We start from the raw sequence: 22,485 nt of genomic DNA on the forward strand, positions 1-22,485 counted from the left end.
GCACACTATAATAGGTGGTACTGTAACAAGAAGCACTAAATTGGGGGCTCAGGAGACAGTGTAATGAGTGGCAGGGTAAAAGGGGGTTATGAAATAAACAGCCACACATACTTTTAAAGACCATGCCTCTTGTAAAATAAATGCAGGTTTCCTCGAGATCAAAAAATTGTTTACAGCGGTTCCTTGAGATCTAAAAGTTATTTGCAGGGTTCCTCCAGGGTAGAAAGGCTGAGTTAGATGAACATATAACGTTTACATCTGGTACATCGTAGTGGATAGAACAGACGCACATTTATCTCATTGAGCAGACGTTTCCTATCCTTTATCCCCCCACTGAAGTTGTTATCACACTAACAGTGGACCCTGGAATATTTAGTAGTGAAGAAATGTCACAAATGGACTTATTGCACCCATGGCATCCTGGCACAGTACCATGCTGGAATAATGAGCAGGGCTATAGAGTTTGAGTCAAATAGTTCGAGCAATTTTTGGGTACCTGAAGTCGAAAGTTTTATGAACTGAGTAGTCAAACAATAGCTGCATTTGTGTTGGTGATATAATGGTTGCATGGGTTATAATAAGCGGACAATTAGATTTTTTTTTAAATTATTTTTATACAGGGAGTTCCCAAAGAGCTACAAAAAAATGCTAAAGTGTTCCTCCAGAGTAAAAAGACTGTCTGGAATTCAAAACCAGGCATCTAGCACTGCAGTAGGAGCATACTAACCACTTGGTGAATATTGTGCTATAAGGAAGAATTAAAGCTTTCAATGTACAGTGAAGCTAAATGTAACTTATGAGATAACGAATTGTATGTGTAGTACAGATTCACTGGAATCCCATATCTACTGGGTTCCAGCATGTAGCACTGCCACCTTGCAGAAAAAGGCTTCTACCTTTTCTATATCTGATATAGAAAAGGTCAGGGCCATTTTCTGCAAGTGGGCAGATCTACGCACTGGAACCCAGCTGATTCCAGTGAATCTTATTAAACAGCCAACTTGTTGAAGACAATAACTTTTAAGCATTAGTACTTTTCATGTACACCAGGGATGCATGTTACCTAAACTTAGGTTATTGCTGTAGAGTAGTTGTTAAATAGAAATCAAAACTAATCCTTGGTAAGGTACAGACAGCAACAAAGAACATCCATCAGGCCCTAGGCAATATAACTGAGTACATGTAAGAGTCATGTGCAGGTATTCTGCTGTCTTCCTCTTTTTGCACATTCTTCATGCACAATGTGAACCAGGTTTACAGGTGATAGACAACACCACTGCGTACAATGTGCACAACATTCTCAGTGGATTCTTAACAGCTCTGTGGGGAGTGTATATGTACTACTGTGTAACTTAATACATAGTCACCAAACCCAATTTTAACATCATATTACATTAAATGATTTCATAAGCAAAGGGAGTGCATAAATTTGCATATAGAATTTGCATAAACCTGCATCAACATGGATTTGCATCTCATGGACCATCCCTATTAGTGACAACTACACATCAGGCTTTTTTCTTACAGCAGAGATACTTATTATATATATGTTACGGCCAGAACCCGAAGTCTGCCCATTTTGGGTTCTGGTTAGCCAAAATGTGAAGTGGCTGTGTTGTAGCGGCCAATGTCAGAAATAAGTTTGATGCTGGCTCCACCCCCTGCCTTCCTCCTCATTAGTTGACCCATAGAGTCCTGCGGCTCCTGCTCCTCCTCCACACCCTACTCTCACTACTGGCAGCTACTCAGCACCCACCCTGTATCTTCCCTGCTATCGTTCGTCACTGCAGGGAAGTACTGCAAGGAGCAGGGATTCGTGCCACCAAAGCGGGTGCTGGCAGAAGCACTGTCTGCAGCATTCCTGCTGCCTGCTCCTCCAAGTGCTTGCCTGCGGTAGCAAATGGTGTGCGAAGGGAGATAGAGGGTGGCTAGGGGAAAGCTGCTGCCAGAAGTTATGAGTCGGCCCCCGGGAGGAGCCAGAGCCATCAAAAGGAGAAAGGAGCCCTATTGGCGCTGGCTGCATAGCAACAGAATGGCAACTCTATGGGCCGACTGGTGAGAGGAGGGAGGCAGGGGGTGGAGCCGGAATCAAACCTATTTCTGACATTGGCCGCTGCAACACGGGCACTTTGCATTTTGGCCGGCCATAACCCGAAGTGGTCAGACTTCGGGTTCTGGCCGTAACATGTATAAAAGTTTCCCTAGTACACAGATATAGTCACAATCAGATATGTATATCGGACTTTAAAAATACAGTGACTGTTATTGCAGCAGCAAAACTATATTTTGATTGATTTATTTCATCTTTGTGGACTAAGCACTGCTATTACAGTGTATGCAAGTTAGTTGTGATGACTATCGAGAAATAGAACATTTTATCATATTTTCTATTTAACAGTTTAAATTCATTAGGAGTCTGTATTTCCCCCCCCCCCCCCCCCCCCTGACTCCAGGTACCCAAAAATTGCTCCGACTCCACAGCCCTGGTTTTACATTCCAATTCAATCATTCAATCATAAACACGCATAGATTATTAGGAATCGTTTCACATCAATTTGCACCACACATGGCACAGTTTTCTATAAAATTCAATCATAAGAAGTCTGATCGAATCTGAAGGAAAAATTGTACAGTTAATGGGCACTTTTATGGTGATCAGCAATTTCTGGCAGCTGTGATCACCTTAACTAAAGCTTAAAGAAAACCTGAACTGAAAATTAAAAGTCAAAATAGGCACACACAAGTCATACTTACCTCCCATGTAGTCTACTCCTCAGTGTTTTTCTCCTCTCCCGAGTTTGTTTGTTCACTGTGATCAAGGGAATTTTTCGTCCTCCATTTTGAAAATGGCCATTACCCATAACAGCTTTCTGGTCAACACACAGTTAAACTGTAACATCGCCCACCTGAGCCATAGGAAAACATGGACATTACCTGGTACATCAGTTTTCCTCAGCTATAACTGACAGCAACTAATATTTTACTGACAACAACCGCCTAACGCCAATTGGCGTAAAGTCCTGGGGCTCTGTTTTGCAGGAGATCGCGCGCAGGCTGCGCGCGCATCTCCTGCTTGGGGGGTGGAGCTCCGCCCCGCCTTCAGTCTCCGAGCGGCTATTGCCGCTCGGGAGACTGTTAGACGGCGTGATCGCCGTCTATTTACTCTGTGCAGCGCTGCGATCAGCAGCAGCGCTGCACTGGGGACAGCCGTGTGACACGGCTGTCCCCCTGGGGGACAAGAGAGCGATCAGCTCTCATAGGCAGAAGCCTATGACAGCCGATCGCCGTAATTGGCCGGCTGTGGGGAGGGAGGGAGCGAGGGAGGGAAGGGGGTTAAAGGAAGAGGGTTTTTTTTTTTTAAAAAGGCAACACAAATATTTATTAAAAAAAAAAAAAACATGGGGGGAGCGATCAGACCCCACCAACAGAGAGCTCTGTTGGTGGGGAGAAAAGGGGGGGGGATCACTCGTGTGCTATGTTGTGCGGCCCTGCAGCTTGGCCTTAAAGCTGCAGTGGCCTTTTAAACTAAAAATTGCCTGTCACTAGGGGGGTTTAGCCCTGCAGTCCTCAAGAGGTTAACTGCAACGGCTCTTGCAGGCAACAGCACAACCTAAGAGGCTATGATTTAATATGTCTTCCCTTCCCCACTTGGTACGCTCAGCTGAAGAGCTTACACTCCATCTGCTCCCTGCAGGGATGCCCAGGAAACACCTGAGGGGAAAGCTGCACTGCAATTGGGGGCCCTAGGCAATTGCCCCTATGGAAGCTCTGGCCCTGTATTTTTCTATCCCATCCCACCCAGTTCATTTTTCATGCCATCCGGCTGGGAAAAAGTTCTGGGGAGAACATCGTAGACCTATTTGGGTAGAAGACGGTCCTATTTTCTGAAGCACTTATACATCAAAGAAATAGTAAGATACGGCTTCAGATAAGGTTTTACTGCAGGAAAGTTCAAAGGTTGATTAGCTCTGCTTGGTTTTACAGTTTAAAATACAGTGTGTGGTTTGTAAACTGTAAATATGACAGAATAACATGTTATAATAAAAAAAAAGCGATAAAACTGAAAATAAAAAGACTTCATTTCTACTTATGTTCTATTCATTGTCCATACTATACAAACAATTCATCATACTTTTTTTCTCTTCATGTTTGCTTTAAAACAGAAAGTATTTATGATAAATCAGCTGTAAGGTAGCAATGGTGGTTTCCTATGCTGCAATGTACCATGTCCTAATGTACAGTGAAGTGGAAAACATGGGAGACTTGTGTGAGGCAGTGAATACGTTGCTCTGGCAACTAGAGTACAGCTCAGGGACACCTACTCTGACATGAAACGAGGATTAGCGGCCACGTACATTTTTTCTTTTTTCACATTAAATCACTTTGGGATTAGTAAAAACAATACTAAACAGATGTGCATATAGCCTGTTCAACACTTTTGGCTCTAGTATTAACTTGCCTTACAGAGAGTCTGAAGCGTAAAAAAAAAAAGCTCTTACATTGAAGTCCTCTTCAGCATTAATGCCAGGGCTGAAATGCCGTATTCCCGCACCTCAAGGTTTTATCCCCCAAAAACCCTGGGGCAAAAATTCACAACTTTCCAGGTAGTGGATTTTGCTGCCCGGGAGAGGCAGAGCTTTGCACTGTAGCTCTGCCTCCAATCGTGTCAATCTCTGCGGATCTCTGCCTATCCCCGTCCCTCTCAGTGAAAGAAGACAGAGGGGCGGGAGGAGGCAGAGATCCGTGGAGATTGAGGCGAGTAGAGGCAGAGCTACTGTACAAAGCTCTGTTTCTACCCGGAAGGAGCACCAAATTTTCCCTGGGGATTTCAGAGTGATTAAGACCTTGTTGTGCCATGGGAATGCAGCATTTCAGCTATGGCATTATTGCTGAAGACGACTGCAATGTAAAAAGAGCTATTTTTTTAGGCTTCAGACTCTCTCTATAGGGGTGTAGTGATATTCACTTTTTTTGTATTACTATATTTAGTCTGAAAACAGATTTTCTAAAAGCATTTTTAAAGAGAACCTGTAACAAAAAAAAGGTCCCCTGGGGGGTACTCACTTCGGGAGGGGGAAGCCTCAGGGTCCCAATGAGGCGTCCCACTCCGCTGTAGCTGCAGGCAATCCAGCGCTGGCTCCCCCAAAGTGTCCCGGAATCCTCCCTCGACAAGCCTGACAAGTGCTGAGAAGCGCTGATTTATTTACCTTTCCTGGCTCCAGCAGGGGCACTGTTGCGGCTCCTCCACACGGAGGTAGGCAAAAATAGCCGATCTCCGTTGGGTCCGCTCTACTGCACAGGCACAGGAGACTTGCGCCTGCGCAGTAGAGCGGCCCGACAGCGATCGGCTATTTCCGCCTATCTCTGAGCGGAGAGCCGACACTGCGCCTGCGCTGGGGCCGGGGAGCTAAATATTTACATCCCCGCTGTTCAGGGAGCTTTATCTCCGCCGCAGTGGGACCGAGGAGGACGGGGGAAGCTCCAGAAGAAATAGCTAAGCCAGATGGCGTCTGCTCTACTGTGCAGGTGCAAGCCAGCTGTGCCTGCACAGTAGAGCAGACCCAATTGGGCTTGGTTATTTTTGTCAGAGCCCAAGAGGAAAGCAGCTAGTGCCACCTGCATAGGCAGGCCAAATATTGTTTTTTTTGATGTTTCGGGGGTGCAAACGCTGGATCAGGCTGGCTGAGGATGATGAGGGGAACCTCATTAGGATCCAGAGGCTCCCCCCTCCAAAGGTTTTTTATTTTCTTAAAGTTACAAAATATCCTTTAAGGCTGGGTGGACACTTATTTGAATCGTGTGCGTTTTGCGGCAGAATGGAAAATGCATGCACAATCGTTTTTGGCAAGTGACACTGAAGTGAAAAAAACTCATGATATAATGAATTGTAAGTGTAGTAGGGATAATTAACAGAACATTAGTAGCAAAGAAGAGTCTCATTTGTATTTTCAGATTTTTATTTTTTTTTATATATAAAACATTGCATCATTCTGTCATATTTGCAATTTAAAAACCCCACTGTATTTTACACTATAAAACAGAGAAAAACTAATCAGGGCTGTGGAGTCGGTACAAAAATCTTCCAACTCCTCAGTTCATGAAACCACCGACTCCGACTCAAACTCCGAGTTACCCAAAATGTCTCAGACTCCGACTCCTTAGACTAATACTTACCAGGGCTGTGGAAAATCATCCAACTCCTCAGTTTAGGAAATCTCCGACTCCACAGCCCTGGAACTAATGACCCTTTAGGATCCACATTTAAATCTGTCTCTGTTTCTTTGATGTTTAATTGCTCAAAGAGAACCTGTACTGAGTAAAAATATTTAAAATAAACACTTAAGGTAACTTCCAATGAACATTACATAGTTACCTTGCCATCAGTTCCTCTCAGAAGCTCACCATTTTCTTCTGACAATAATCCCTTCCAGTTCTGACAATATTTTGTCAGATCTGAAATATATCAGTTGCTGTCAGTAAAATATCAGTTGCTGTCAGTTATAGCTGAGAGGAAAACTGATGTACCAGGTAAATGTCCATGTTTCCCTATGGCTCAAGTGGGCGACGTTACAGTTTAACTGTGTGCTGACCAGAAAGCTGTTATGGGTAATGGCTATTTTCAAAATGGAGGACGGAAAATTCCCTTGATCACAGTGAACAAACAGGACGCAGGACAGGAGAAAGATACTGAGTAGTAGACTACATGGAAGGTAAGTATGACTTGTGTATGCTTATTTTGACTTTTAATTTTCAGTTCAGGTTTTCTTTAAGAAAACAGCACTGTAGCCTGCCCAAGTTGGGTCCCAGAGCTCAGAGAAGCCCTTTTGTATAGATAACGACTGAAGTTTCTTAACTCTTCCTGTACAGTAAAACAACATGCGAATAATTTCCTTACTACTAACGCTCTAATTCTTAGCTGTACAACACATGCAATTCATCATAAGTTTATTTTGCTTCAGTTTGCTTTAAAGAGACACTGAAGCGAAAAAAAAATATGATATAATGAATTGGTTGTGTACTATGAATAATTACTAGAAGATTAGCAGCAAAGAAAATATTCTCATACTTTTATTTTCAGGTATATAGTGTTTTTTCTAACATTGCATTATTCTATAATATGTGCAGATTACACAACACTCAGCATTCAAAATGAGTTTTTCAGAGCAGTCTGTGAACTAATGACCTCTCCTCTAGCAGAGAAAAATAAAACTGTTCACTTACAGTTGAGATAATAAAAGTCAGATAACAGCCTTCTCCACGAAGTCGTAGAGATTAATGGCTTGTTTGCACAGAGATAACAACTGGAGTTTCTCAACTCTTCCTGTACTGGAAACAATTACACTGATGTATCTGATCTTAATGTTTTATTTCTTAGCTGTGCTACACATACAAATCATAATATCATCATTATTTTTTTTTTCGCTTCAGTGTCTCTAATGAAAGCCTATGGGCCGCTCTCTGCTTTGCAATGCACTAGCAAGGCATGTTGGTTATTCCTGTATATGAATTGCATTAAATTCACATACATTGCTTTCCTATAGAGCTAAAAAAAAAACAAAAAAAAAAACGTATAATGCAGAGAAAAGCACAGAATTGCTAATAGCAGAAAGCTCATGGTTTTCTGTACAGACAAGTCTGCTCCTTATGGACAGCGCACAGAGGTCTGTACAACCCTTCTAAACATAACCCCTGTGCTTAGTTTAGAATAGATAATTTCGTTCGGGTTAGGTATCCTTCAAATTCAAAAGATTATATACAGCTCACTGGAATATATTGAAAGCTGGTTGTTAGCAATATATTATTTTTACAATTTCCTATATTTCTGATGAAAGAAAATCTGTAACTAAAAAAAAAGTTCACCTGAGTGGTACTCAACCCGGATGGGGGGGGGCTCTGGATCCTATCGAGGCTTCCCCCGTCCTCCTGTGTCCCACGGCGGCAGCGATAAAGCTCCCCGAACGGGGGGGGGGGGGATGTAAATATTTACCTTCCTGGCTCCAGCACAGTATTGGCTCTTCGCTCGGAGATAGGCGGAAATAGCCGATCTCAGTCGGTCTGCTCTACTGCGCAGATACAAGTCTCCTACATCTGCGTAGTAGAGCGGACCCGACAGAGAGCAGCTATTTCTGCCCATTTCCGAGCGGAGAGCCGCAACAGCACCCCCACTGGAGCCAAAAAAGGTAAATATTGTACAGCCTAACAAATTGTCGGCTGTGCATTCCATGGGCTGCAGCGAGACCGCCGTGGGACACAGGACGATGGGGGAAGCCTTGATAGGATCCAGAGGCTTTCAACTACCGAGGTGAGTACCCCCCAGGGGAACTTTTTTTTTGTTACAGAGTCTCTTTAACCCTAAACATTTATAATTTGTTCAATACAATAAAGAAAAAATAATGAATTGGGGTTGAAACATGTATAATATAGCCAAGCATCCATCGGAATTACGCATACAAATACTGCCAAGTTGTGCTGCTCCTGGGAGAAGGAACAAGTGCTTGCCACATAGGCAATTAATAACCCTTTCGTTCTATGCGATTTTATATTTGTAGTTAATTACATCCTTGATGAAATGCTGGACATACCGTAACTAAACAGCTGGCAAGTACTGTTCATACAAGTATATGTGGGTGACTGGGTAACTATGCCAGTGGTTACAATATTTTTTAGACGTGAATACATACTGAAAAAATGTTGAGATACACTATACCAGAAACAAACAAAATCATCTTTTATAATACCAGCATCTAGGACAGTGATGACATTAGATATCCAGCTTGAAAGAATTGCCATAGCATTATTTAAATAGAGGTATCAGTGACAGAGTGGAATGGAACAGACAAAACCTGTTAAGAGACCAGCAGAATGCAGTGAACTGACTCAGCAGTCAGGACTTATCTCTGTAAGCAGCCTGTTACATAAAAGGTGTTAATGACATTTCAAAGGAGCACAGAAGCTTATACACACACACACACAAGGTATAGCATGCTGGAAAAACATCCACCCTACCAATACATTCTGACATGAACACCCTCTTTAGCATAACATGAGCATGTTTGTGCAGCGATCATTTGTTAAACTTAAGACCATAGATATTCTTATTACCTTAAAACAACGTGGCAATACACGTAGCAATTTTGTGGCCCAATTGACCATCCAATTCAACTATTTTATCAAATTGGATAAAAGTCAGTGCCGCAATATTTCACCTTTTCGATTATTCAAAAGTGCTCGTTCAGGAGGGCAGTGGCAAGGGCATTCGGTATTGCGACAACCAACATACACGACAGTCCCCCCAGTGCCCATGCTCAGTAAAATTCTCCCTATCCCACAGACTCCCGGCATCATCCTTTGACACCCACGGTGCCTGTACCACATTGCCATGCACATGCGATTTCTCACATGAATGTGGTACAGCACTGAATCCCAGAAAGTGAAGAGGATCTGGGGGAGGGAAGACACCTCATTAGGATCAATTGTTTCCTCCTCCTGAGGCAAGTGCACACACCCCGTGATCATTTTTTTTTGTTACCATTTTACTTTAAGCAGCCTAATGTGAGTTTTCAGATGGAGCAAACATGCATTGTATGTGCTGCTATATATGCATTAACCACCCTGGCGTTCTATTGAGATCGCCAGGGCGGCTGCGGGAGGGTTTTTTTTAATTAAAAAAAAACTATTTCATGCAGCCAACTGAAAGTTGGCTGCATGAAAGCCCACTAGAGGGCGCTCCGGAGGCGTTCTTCCGATCGCCTCCGGCAAGCATAAGTAACAAGGAAGGCTGCAATGAGCAGCCTTCCTTGTTTGGCTTTCCTCGTCGCCATGGCGACGAGCGGAGTGACGTCATGGACGTCAGCCGACGTCCTGACGTCTGCCGCCTCCGATCCAGCCCTTAGCGCTGGCCGGAACTATTTGTTCCGGCTGCGCAGGGCTCAGGCGGCTGGGGGGACCCTCTTTCGCCGCTGCTCGCGGCAGCGATCAGGCAGCACACGCGGCTGGCAAAGTGCCGGCTGCGTGTGCTGCTTTTTATTTCATCCGAATCGGCCCAGCAGGGCCTGAGCGGTACCCTCTGGCGGTAATGGACGAGCTGAGCTCGTCCATACCGCTAAGGTGGTTAAGAAATGAACAATTAGAAGAGTATTCAGTTTTTTTTTTCCTACTTCGGTTACCCATCACTGCCACAATATTGATTGCACAATTTTACCAAATCTATGTACAGTAGAATCCCTTTATAGTATACCCCAAGGGACTGGGAAAAGTGGTTAATTGTGTCAGAAGTTTACTAGATCAGAATTGGTCATAACTATTTATACAGACATATTTGCTGGGACCTGAGGACTGAGTTTACTATAGCCAGAGATTTACTATAACAAGATGAAGATTCTACTGTAGTAGAATGGGAAACAGTTAATATACCGTATTTTTCGGACCAAAAGTTCGAATGCTGGGCCCCCCCCCATAGAGTCTCTGCGGTAATTACATTTCCTGGCTCTGTCCAGTCTGCGTCTCTATGGGATTGCTGGGGAATGTAAAGGTAGTGGTTTAGACGCTAAAGTGCATAGAGGAGAAGTGGTAATCCTCTGTAGAAAAGTTGCTGGAAGATCCCTGCTTGCAGTGAAAGTCTCTCTCCCTTCACTTCCACATACGTCACCAATGCGGAAATGAAGGCAGAAAGACAGAGAACACAGATCCACCAGCGCTTTTCTAAAGAGGATTCCCACTTCTGCACTTTGGCGTCCATAAAGGGGTTTTTCCGCACAGGAGGAAAAAAAAAAAAAGTGGTTTATGCATAAACTATTAAACATCCTTCTAAAATGGTGTAAAAATAAAAAAAAAATGATTTTATCAATACAACATGTAATGTAAACAGTGAATATGTGTTTACATTGTTGCTAGGCAACCAGAGGCCATGCAGAGACTCGTTTGTGAAAAGAGTCATAAGCTGCAGGGAGAATGAAACCCGTCCCATCTACCCCATATGATTCTTTGTCAGATTCGATTCAATTTGATTTGATTCAATCTGACATGTCCGATTCATGATTCGATTCAATTCGATTCAAATTGCATCGAAACATGAATCGGACATGTCAGATTGAATCAAATCAAATTGAATCAAATCTGACAAAGAATCATATGGTGTAGATGGGACGGGTTTCATTCTCCCTGCAGCTTATGACTTTTAACAAACGAGTCTCTGCATGGCCTCTGGTTGCCTAGCAACAATGTAAACATATTCAGCAGCTCAGCAGAGCTTAGCGGTTAGGGCTATAACTGCGATTCCTGCTAGAAGTGGGTTATACCACTGAAAACTACATAGGCAGGAGTTATGGTTGTGAAAATAAAGTAAAAAAAAAAAAAACACCCCTAACAAATGGATTAGCCTCCCAACCGTCATCCGTCACTATTTACATTACATGTTGTATTGGTGAAACCATTCATTTTTTTTGAAAAACCTTTTACACTATTTTAGAAGGATGTTTAATAGTTTATGCATAAACCACTTTTAATTTTTTTCCTCATTCGCAAAAGAACCCCTTTAAAAGGGAAGGTTCAGGGAGGGTGGGTAAAAAATAAAAATCAATTTCCACTTACCTGGGGCTTCCTCCAGCCCGTGGCAGGCAGGAGGTGCCCTCGCCGCCGCTCCGCAGGCTCCCGGTGGTCTCCGGTGGCCGACCCGACCTGGCCAGGCCGGCTGCCAGGTCGGGCTCTTCTGCGCTCCAAGGCCCGGAACTTCTGCGTCCCACGCCGGCGCGCTGACGTCATCGGACGTCCTCCGGGCTCTACTGCGCAGGCGTATAGACAGCCCTTCTGCCGTTCACATCAAATGCGCTGTGCAGCAGTACGATGGACTATGATGCGCTTGTGTAGTGCTGCATGCATTCTGCCCGCAAGCGCAGAGCTGACCCATTTATTGTCAATGGATAAAATCAGCAGTGCAGTGGGTAGCTGCGCAGATGGCGTGCAATTGTACGCGTTGCATTCCGATCGCAAGGCCATCTGTGCTGCATAGATGTGAACGAGGCCTAAAACTAGTCCTCGGCAAGAGTATTAGTAGAAGGTACAGACAGGAACAAAACATCTCTCAGGCCCTAGGCAATATAACTGTGGGTACATGTAAGAGTGATGTGCAAGTACTCTGCAGGAGAATGAGGCGATTCTTCCTCTATTACACATTCTTCATGTACAATCTGAACCAGGTTTATGGTTGATAGACAACACCTCTGTGTTCAATGTGCACAACAATATGGGTAGGCGTGTCTGACCATGACTGGCAGCGACTCAAAATGGGCATTTCAGGAAGAGCGAGGCAGCCCTCTGGCACAGAAGACTTGGTGAAAAACGCACGCACAGACGCCGCTGTACGTGGAAGCATCAGGCCAGGAGGAAGAGTGACAGCAGGGGTGTTGGGCCACTTCAGCGGCCATGATTGACAGCGCCCCCACATGATTGGCTGCATCTGAAGTGGGGCATGGGAGATGCAGCAACAGGCCACAGGACATCCACAGGACAGAGAGGGGGACACAAGACAGAAAAAGGGTGACACAGGACGAACGCAGGAAGGACATAAGGGGGCACAGCAAGGACTGAGGACAAGGAGGGACACAAAATGCCCAAGGGAGACCCAAAAGGTACAAGGGAGCCATAATTTGGTGGGGGGGGTTGGGGCATAAGGTGTGTGTGTGTGTGTGTGTGTGTGTGTGTGTGTGTGTGTGTGTGTGTGTGTGTGTGTGTGTGTGTGTGTGTGTGTGTGTGTGTGTGTGTGTGTGTGTGTGTGTGTGTGTGTGTGTGTGTGTGTGTGTGTGTGTGTGATTTTTGTCCACAAAACCTAGGTGCGTCTTATGGTCCCCTCCGACCCTCTGTCTTATGGTCCGAAAAATACGGTAAACCTGAGACAGATGAAAGTCTTTTACATTGTTGGGGCTTCCTCCAGCCCCCTTCAGGCTAACCAGTCCCTCGCTGTCTTCCTCTGCCACCTGGATCTTCTGCTATGGGTCCAGGCATTTGAGCCAGTCCGGCGCAGTGCGCATGCACACACTCCACCGCCAGGAACATACTACACCTGTGCAGAGCTATTGCGCAGATGCAGAACGCTCCTGGCTGTGGAAGCGGCACGCAGCCGGACGGGGCTAACTGGCTGAATTACCGGGACTCATGGCAGAAGATCCAGGTCGTGGAAGAGGACAGCGAGGGACTGATTAGCCTGAAGGGGGCTGGAGGAAGTCCCAGGTATGTAAAAGGGGAAAAAAAAAATGTTTTCATCCATCCCAGGTACCCTTTAATTCGTAGTCACCAAACCAAATTTTAACAACATATCAAATTATTTGATTTCATGAGCAAAAGGAGTACATACATTTGCATAAACCAGCATCAACGCAGAATTATTTGCATCTCATTGACCATCTCTATTAGTGACACAACTACACACCAGGCTTTATTCTTACAGCATAGACGTTATTTAGTACCGGTATATATAAAAGATTCCTGTGTACACATCATATATACAGTCACAATCAGATATGTATATCTGACTTTAAAAATACAGGGACTGCTTAATTGAAGCAGCACAAGTAACTATTTTTGATTGGTTTATTTCATTTTTGTGGGATAAGCACAGCTATTACTGTATATATAAATGTATGACGACTATTATCTGCGAAAGAAATAGAACATTTTATCTATTTATGTATTTTAATTACAGATTAAATTCATTAGGAGTTGGAGTATTTTTTCCCTGACTCCAGGTACCCAAAAATTGCATCAGACTCCAACTCCACAGCCCTGGTATTTATACATGTTAATTAGATCTCCACGAAGAGTCAGTTCACATTGAGCACTTGCCCGTCGCCTTCCGGCAATTGCGTTTGAGTCCACGATCGCGATTCGGTGGCAAAATCTCATGATTTCAGCGCGATTTATGTTTGCGATTCTCGTCGATAGAACAAAAATCACAGCGCAATCACCCCAAAGAGACTGCATGCAGCGCATTTGTGATTGAACGAAATTGCGAACGCCGCAGTGTGAATGCATCCACGGGGGATACATTAGCAGCAGTGCTTTGATGATCGCCGGCGATAAGCAAAGTGCTGAAAAAGCGCCCAGTGTGAACCAGCCCTAAGGCGTCTTTTTTTCCAGACTAAATAAGCAATTTATCTAACCTTTCCTGGTAAGCGAGACCTTCCATACCTCTAATCAATTTTGCTGCTCGTCTCTGCACCTGCAATACCTTTCCAGTAATGAGGTGCCCAGAACTGAATTCCATATAGCGGCCTTACTAGAGACTTATACGGGCAAGATTATGTTAGCACCCCGAGTTTTTATTTCCCTTTTTACGCATGCTAAAATTTTATTTGCCTTAGTTGCAGCAGCTTGGCATTGAATACAATTATTTAACTTGTCAATGAGTACTCCTAATGCTACGTACACACATGCGACAACGATCGTTCGTTGTCAACGACGAACGATCTTTTAATTGACGAAAGAACGACCGAAGTAAAGTTAGTTGTAAAAAGTGTGTAACGATCACATCGTTAGAACGAACGTTACACCACGTAAAAGCACTTAATGCGCATGCGCATAAAATTGTAAAGTTCCTTGGAGAAAAAGTGAAATGCGCATGTCCAGCCTGGTACGAACGATCGTTTCCAACGATGTACCACTTTTGCTAACGATCGTCGGTGGTAAAAATCCGCCAAGACAGAACTTTGTTTTGTAGCGATTTGCCTCGTTCGTCGTTTGCCTTAATAGTCGTTGGTTCGTTTTTTGTAACGATCGTCGTTGGTAAAGATCGGGGAACGATCGTTACAAACGACTATAGTCGCATGTGTGTACGCACCTTAAGTCTGGAGTCGTAGCAATTTTGGGTACCTGGAGTCGGTGGTTTCAATAAACTGAGGAGTCGGATGAATTTTATTTTTTTACCAAATTCATAGTCTTTGTAAAAATTAGACTAAGGAGTCGAAGCAATTCTGGGTACCTGAAGTCGGAGTCTTCATAAACTGAGGAGTTAGAGTATTTTTGTACCAACTCCACAGCCCTTCCATATAGCCATCCTGTCCAGATCATTTTGCAATATGTCAATATCTTCCTGAGAGTTGATGATTCTGCCCAATTTTGTATCAGCAGCAGAAATAGCAACATTGCTTTCTATTTCTTCTACTAGGTCATTAGTAAATAAGTTGAAGAGCACTAGACCGAGTACTGACACCTGTGGGACCCCACTGCTAACAGTCACCCATTTTAAATATGATCCATTGACCACAACTCTTTGCTTTCTGTCCATTAGCCAGTTCCATATCCAGTAGAAGCAGTTTCCCTCGATTCTCTGCAATGTGTTCCACCGTCAGAGCGGTATTTGTACTCACAATACATCCCCTGAATGGCAGAGTCGTGCAAAGAGAGCTTTCAGTCAACTATCAAGCTTCAAATGTGCATCATAAATAGTAAAAGAATGATAGACTTCCTTCCCATCCAAAGGGGCACACAGGCGAAACACTGCTTCCCATCCAAAGGGGCAAACAGGCGACATACTGCTTCCCATTCAAAGGAGCACCCCAGTGACAGGGTTTCTGGTTGAAACACTGGCAGTTTGAGCTGGGGCGCAGCAACAATGAACCCCCCTTTCCTCAATGAAATTAGCGTGGGGCTCCAGCTCTGCTTTGGGTCTCTCCTGTTCTACCTGGCAACTGCATGCACTATGCCTGTATACCTCCAGCTCCTGACCAAATGGCATGCATTTTGAACCAGAGGTATGCAGCATAGAGCAAGCAGCTGTCAGTAGGAAGAGAAGCATCCTGAAGCAGCACTGAAGCAGGCATACATTTGACTGATCCACTGTACTACTCTGTAGGGAGTCACTATAGTTTTGCCACTTACTTTGAGACTGTTTAACAGTTATTAACCTCCCTGGCGTTCTGGACGAGCTGAGCTCGTCCAGAGACGCCAGAGGGTGGCACTCAGGTCCTGGTGGGCCGATTTGAATCATTTTTTCTTTTAAACACGCAGCAAGCACTTTGCTTGCTGCGTGTTGGGGACAATCGCCGCCGATGCGCCGCTATCCGCCGCGTAACGAGCCCACCTACCCCCCCCCGCCCCGAAATCCCGTGCGCTGCCTGGCCAATCAGTGCCAGGCAGCGCTGAGGGGTGGATCGGGACTCCCTATGGCGCCACGACGTCGATGACGTCATTCTGTTCGTCGCCATGGCGACGGGGGAAGCCCTGACGGAGATCCCGTTCAGAACGGGATCTCCTGACGGCCATCATCGCCGGCGGCGATCGGAAGGGTGGGTGAAATTCGGCTGGGAGGGGTGTATCATGTAGCTAGCACTAGGCTAGCTACATGATTTAAAAAAAAAAAAAAATAAGTTTAAAAAACCATGCGCAGTCGTGTGGCTGCGCATAATCAGAACGCCAGGGAGGTTAAAAGACAACTGAAGTGAGAGGGATATGGAGGCTGACATTTATTTCCTTTTAATCTTACCAGTTGCCTGCATATTCTCAATTCAATTATCCTTCTAAGGTACATACACACGTCAGATTTTTCCAAACGATCGGTCGTTTGAACGTTCGGGTTGTTTGGACGTCGAATTGGGCGTTTGTACAATCGGTCGTTCAGCTGATAAGACTGAACGATCCGCCAAGCAGTCTTATCAGCTAAACGACCGATCGTACACACGCTCAATTTGACGTTCAAACGGCCGGTCGTTTGGAAAAATCGAACATGTGTACAAGCCTCAAAGGATATCTTAATCCTTGGGCAGCACGGTGGCGTAGTGGTTAGCTCTCTCGCCTTGCAGCACTGGGTCCCTGGTTCGAATCCCAGCCAGGGCACTATCTGAAAAGAGTTTGTATGGTCTCCCCGTGTCTGCGTGGGTTTCCTCCGGGCACTCCGGTTTCCTCCCACATTCCAAAAACATACGGATAAGTTAATTGGCTCCACCTAAAAATTGGCCCTAGACTACAGTACTTACACTACATAATATAGACATATGGCAATGGTAGGGATTAGATTGTGAGCTCCTGTGAGGGACAGTTAGTGACAAGATAGATAGATAGATAGATAGATAGATAGATAGATAGACAGACAGACAGACAGACAGACAGACAGACAGACAGACAGACAGACATATATATACATATACACACATACATAGTACAGCGCTGCGTAATATGTCGGCGCTATATAAATACTAAATAATAATAATATCTTAGCCCTAATTTACATTTCAAAATTATGCCCTGTGTGAGTGTTCGGGAAAATCCACATGTGCTTACCGCACCTCCTGTGGCCTGTCGTCTTCCTCCGTTTGTCTGCTATGCCTCCTATTGTCTATTTCCTGGTCAGCGCGCTCTGACCCGGACATACTGCGCTGCGCATGCACAGTATGTCCCATTGGGCTGCCTGTGATGGCGCTCACCGGGTACAGCATCCCGCTGGCGTGCATGCTTACAGTATACTGGTCCCTGGCAAGTGCGGTCACAGGCAGCACAACAGGACATACTGCATATGCGTAGCTGGCCAGGTCAAAGGGCACCGACCAGTAAATACAACAGGAAACATAGCGGACAATTGGAGGAAGATACCAAGCCACAGGAGGTGCAGTAAGCCTATGGCGACCTCCCCACACGGCGTCATTTCGAAATTTAACGTAAACTATTTGGCCTGCAACATCAGACTTTTAGATTGTGTCCCCTTCTGTAATTATTTAATTTATTGTATTTATAAAGCGCCAACATATTACGCAGCGCTGCACACTAATTTAGGTTACAGACAGAATTTAGGGGTGACATACAGCAATATGACAATACAGGAATACAAGAAAACCAGATCACACACCATAGTATGAGTACCAGGTAATGCTTAGTCAGTCACTGGATGAATTGAGTTTGACAACCCTGAGTTAGTCTTAAAAAAATAATAATATTAATGCTAACATTTGTATAGCGTTTTTCTCCTTTCAGGCTCAAAGTGCTTGAGAGCTGCAGCTACTAAGGGCGCGCTCAGCAGACTACCCTGCAGAGACTGGGAGTCTAGCCCTGTCTAGCCTTAGATTGTAAGCCTCTGGCAGGGCCCTCCTCCCTAGTGTTTCCAGCTTGATTTTGCAATCTTAAGGGGCCCATACACTGGTCGATTTCAGCCATCGATCAATTCTATAGAATCGATCAGAAATCAATTCTTCCAAATCAGCAAATCGATTGATTTGCGATCGATTTCGATTGATTTGATCTGACAGGATGGAAAATCTAGGTCGATTTGCTGCTGGCAGCAGATCGATGGCCCATAGAGTGTCATTGGATTGCAATAATGCATTTAGATCAATTTTCAATAGGATTTCCAAGAGATTTCATTCTAAAAATCTATTGGAAATCTGTTCGTAGTGTGTGGCAAACATCAGATAGATTCCTGTCAGATTCGACTTGACAGGCATCTGACAAATCTATCTAATGGTCGAATCTGCTGCAAATCTATAAGTGTATGGCCACCTTTACTGTCAATCACCCCTCTCGTGGACTAGAACAGTCTCTATTTTGACCTATGACAATGTACTGTTATCAAATCATTTGCATGATCTTGTTTTTGTTGTGAGTTTCCTGTATGTCCTACCTTGTATGTTAACCCATTTATCTATTATGCAGCACTGTGTAATATGTTGGCGCTTTATAAATACAATAAATAAGTAATAGCCCAAGTGTTGGGAAGTAAAAAAGAGAGCCTAGTACTTCAGGCAGAATAGCGGTAACCAATGATCATAATGTGACTCCCGTGTGAAGATTTTAATAAGATATGCAAGGCTTATTAAAAAAAAAAAAAAACTTTCCCTATGAACGTTTTCGCTAGTCGCCTCAATCATACTAGTGCCTAGTATGATTGAGGCGACTAGCGAAAACATTCATAGGGAAATTCCACTAACGTGATTGGGTAGACAGCCATCTCCAGAACATCTAGGTTTCTCAGATAGGTTGTAGTATACGCCCACAATATTAGGCCAATTACAATGCTTCAAGTTGTAGATATTGCTGTGATTGGAGAACTCTACCCTTTGGACTTTCTCGCTGGGTCACCTCAACCATACTAGCTCTATAGGTTATAGTCTACTTTATAAAACCCAACAGGAAACATCATAGGGAACAGTTCTCCAATCACAGCACCCTCTACAGCTTGAAGCATTGTGATTGGCTGAATAGTATAGGTGTACTTTACTACAATCTATCTTAAACCTAAAAGTTAGAGAGGGTGCTCTCCACACAATCACGTTAGTTGAATTTCCCTATGAAGTTTCTTGCTGGGACCCTAAAGTAGACCAGGACCACTCCATGAGCACTAGGTAACTCATGATGGAAGGTAGTGGTTTCATTAATATTTTTTCTGGAATTCTACAAGAGAAGTCAATGAATAAATATGAGATATCAACCTAGATAAAACCGTTAACAAATGTCATTACCACACAATACTAAAGACTTGTGGCAAACATAGCTCATCCTACAAAGTGCAAAGTTTGTCGTGCGTTTAAAAGGGTCGTTTCACTGATGAGAGGCTATAATAAAGCAATAAAATCGAACAGCTGGGGCTGTATATTGACGTCACGAACAGGCTGCAACGATTACCATACAGAGCTAATGGACATTTGTCTGTAATGAGATATTATGCACCATAACGACCACTGCTACCAAACTAAAAATCCCAGGATTCCCAACGGCTTCCTATAGAAAGAACACCGTGAACTTCCCAAATATAAAATAAACAAATACAAATGAACAAATAATAAAAAGTGACTCAGATTCCGTGACTACAGCAAACTCTAATAAACCTTAGACACATCAGCCGTTTACAATTAGCTGTAATTGGTTAATTCCTTACCGATATAAGACCGGCCACCATCCGCCATCTCTACCCTCTCGAGTCAGCCTGCAATTGAACGTCACATCCGCTAGAAGACGCCCGCCCTAACCATTCCACTAATTACTCGAGCAACCGCTCTGCGGAAGTGACGCGCGGCTGACAACAAGAAAACAGCGACGTTGTAAAAAGAAGGAAAAACATGGTGGTAGTGTGTATCCTAGTCAGGAGAATGCCTACTGCGCTTTTCATGCAGGTTCTCCTCTGAATAGTACCAACGCAAGAAATGGCAGCACATTTTGTAGCTGTGATTTGGAATTACAGTCTATCATAACACACAAAATACACATTAAAGGGATACTTCAGTGAAAAATAAAAATTATCTGGGTTTTCTTCCAGCCCCTTGGACTCATCCTGTGCCCACGGCGTCCTCCTGGTCCCCTCCGGCCAGCATCGGCAACCCCTGGAAAGCTGGTCGGTCGCTGAGAGTCGGCGGCTACCGCTCATGTGTGACCCCGCGCACACCCTGATGATGCTCCTAGTCTGGAGCGCTCTGGGCAGGCGCAATCAGGTTGTGCTCGGCTCTGTGCATGCGCAGCGGCTGTCGACTTTCGGGGGCCGGCCAGATTTACGGAGGTTGCTGCTACTGGCTGGAGGCGACCAGGAGGACGTCGTGGACACAGGATAAAGCTAAGTAGCCAAGTAAGTTAAATTACGGTGACCATACGTCCCGCTTTACCCAGGACGCGTCCCGCCTTCGGGGTCCGCTGTCCTAGGCTGCATGAGGTCCCGGGAAACGTCCCGCTTTTAGCCGCGGGACGTCCCGGCCACCGTACTATTGAATGAACTGGCCGCAGCGTCTAATAGATGCTGCGCCAGTTCATAGCCTGCAGCCCCGTTCCAGCCTGCATAGTCTCCGGCTAAAAGAGCAGGGCTACGAGAAGATGGCTGCCAAAGCCCTGTAGTGGAGACTATTTGTGTCTCCAGTACAGGGCTTCGGGCGCCATCTTCCCGTAGCCCTGCTATTCCATTCCAGTGAAGGAGATTGGAGGAGCAAGATCTCTGGGGTAGCTGCACACCAGAGGCCGGCCGGGTGAGGGGACTTCTGTCAGGTGAGTACATTTTTTTTTCCAGGTGAAATGCTGCCCAAATTGTGTTATTTTCTGCTAAAATGTTGCCCCCATTCCGTTTATTTTGTGCTGAAATGTTGCCCACATTGCGTTTATTTTGTGCTGTCATGTTGCCCATTGCGTTTATTTTGTGCTGAAATGTTGCCCACATTGCGTTTATTTTGTGCTGACATGTTGCCCATTGCGTTTATTTTGTGTTGAAATGTTGCCCGCATTGCGTTTATTTTGTGCTGAAATGTTGCCCACATTGCATTTATTTTGGGCTGAAATGTTGACCACATTGCGTTTATTTTGTGCTGACATGTTGCCCATTGCGTTTATTTTGTGCTGAAATGTTGCCCATTGCGTTTATTTTGTGCGGACATGTTGCCCACATTGTGTTTATTTTGTGCTGACATGTTGCCCATTGCATTTATTTTGTGCTGAAATGTTGCCCACATTGCGTTTATTTTGTGCGGACATGTTGCCCATTGCATTTATTTTGTGCTGAAATGTTGCCCGCATTGCATTTATTTTGTGCTGACATGTTGCCCATTGCGTTTATTTTGTGCTGAAATGTTGCCCACATTGCATTTATTTTGGGCTGAAATGTTGACCACATTGCGTTTATTTTGTGCTGACATGTTGCCCATTGCGTTTATTTTGTGCTGAAATGTTGCCCATTGCGTTTATTTTGTGCTGACATGTTGCCCACATTGTGTTTATTTTGTGCTGACATGTTGCCCATTGCATTTATTTTGTGCTGAAATGTTGCCCACATTGCTTTATTTTGTGCTGACATGTTGCCCACATTGCGTTTATTTTCTGGTGTCTGGGGTAACTGTTGCTGCATTTATTATGTCATAGTTGGCTATGTTTGCTGCTTTGCGGTTACGGTATTCTATTAAATAGCATCACACAGTTTCTACACACCCATGATGCGAATCCTCGTTTGACCACATCATGGCGTAAACACTGCTTTCTTATGCCTCGCTGTTACATCATTACTTTAGCTCCACCCATACAATGTCATGGCCACGCCGCAGCCCCCCCCCCCCCGACCCAGGTTGACCCCCACAAAAATCTGGTCACTCTAGTTAAATTAATTTTTGTTTTTCACTTAAAGGACACCCGAGGTGAGAATAAACGGATGAAATAAACAATTGTATCTATCTTCCTTCTCCTAAAAATGAATGTTTAACCAATTAGCATTCCTGGACGTGAGTTTCACGTCTTGCTCTGTCCCTGCCTGCATTCACTCACGTGAAACTCACGTCCTGCAGTGTAAACAGCGCTGTGCGCGCGCACACGCGAGTCCGCGCGATCCCCTCATTGGTGCATGTGAACAGAAGTTCACAGAACCAATGAGATCGTTTTTACTGTGAATGACAGCTGCCATAGCCAATGGCAGCTCTCATTCACACTGTGACAATGTAAACATTACATTGTTGCCACCTAAAGCTGCTGAAGCCTCAGATCTCTCGTCAGTGTGAGATCTGAGGTGGAGCAGCTTGTGTGCAGAGCTGTGTGAGCTGTGTGATCTAC

General features: G+C 44.5%; 1 protein-coding gene across 2 annotated transcripts in view; it reads right to left on the bottom strand.

The window, feature by feature from the left end:
• The window catches only part of NXF1 (nuclear RNA export factor 1), a 159,282-nt gene that overhangs the window by 131,074 nt on the left and 5,723 nt on the right, over nucleotides 1–22,485 (bottom strand). Inside the window, exon 1 of one of the 2 annotated variants that reach the window (XM_068260674.1) lies at nucleotides 19,853–19,930. The exons of the other annotated variant lie outside the window; for it this stretch is intronic. Coding sequence (XP_068116775.1) covers nucleotides 19,853–19,880 — 28 coding nt within the window. The 5' untranslated portion in view covers nucleotides 19,881–19,930. Of the gene's footprint in view, nucleotides 1–19,852; nucleotides 19,931–22,485 lie in introns of those variants that run through there. 2 annotated transcript variants of the gene reach the window in all.

Source organism: Hyperolius riggenbachi, chromosome 11 (assembly GCF_040937935.1).
Source record: "Hyperolius riggenbachi isolate aHypRig1 chromosome 11, aHypRig1.pri, whole genome shotgun sequence".
NCBI lineage: Eukaryota > Metazoa > Chordata > Amphibia > Anura > Hyperoliidae > Hyperolius > Hyperolius riggenbachi.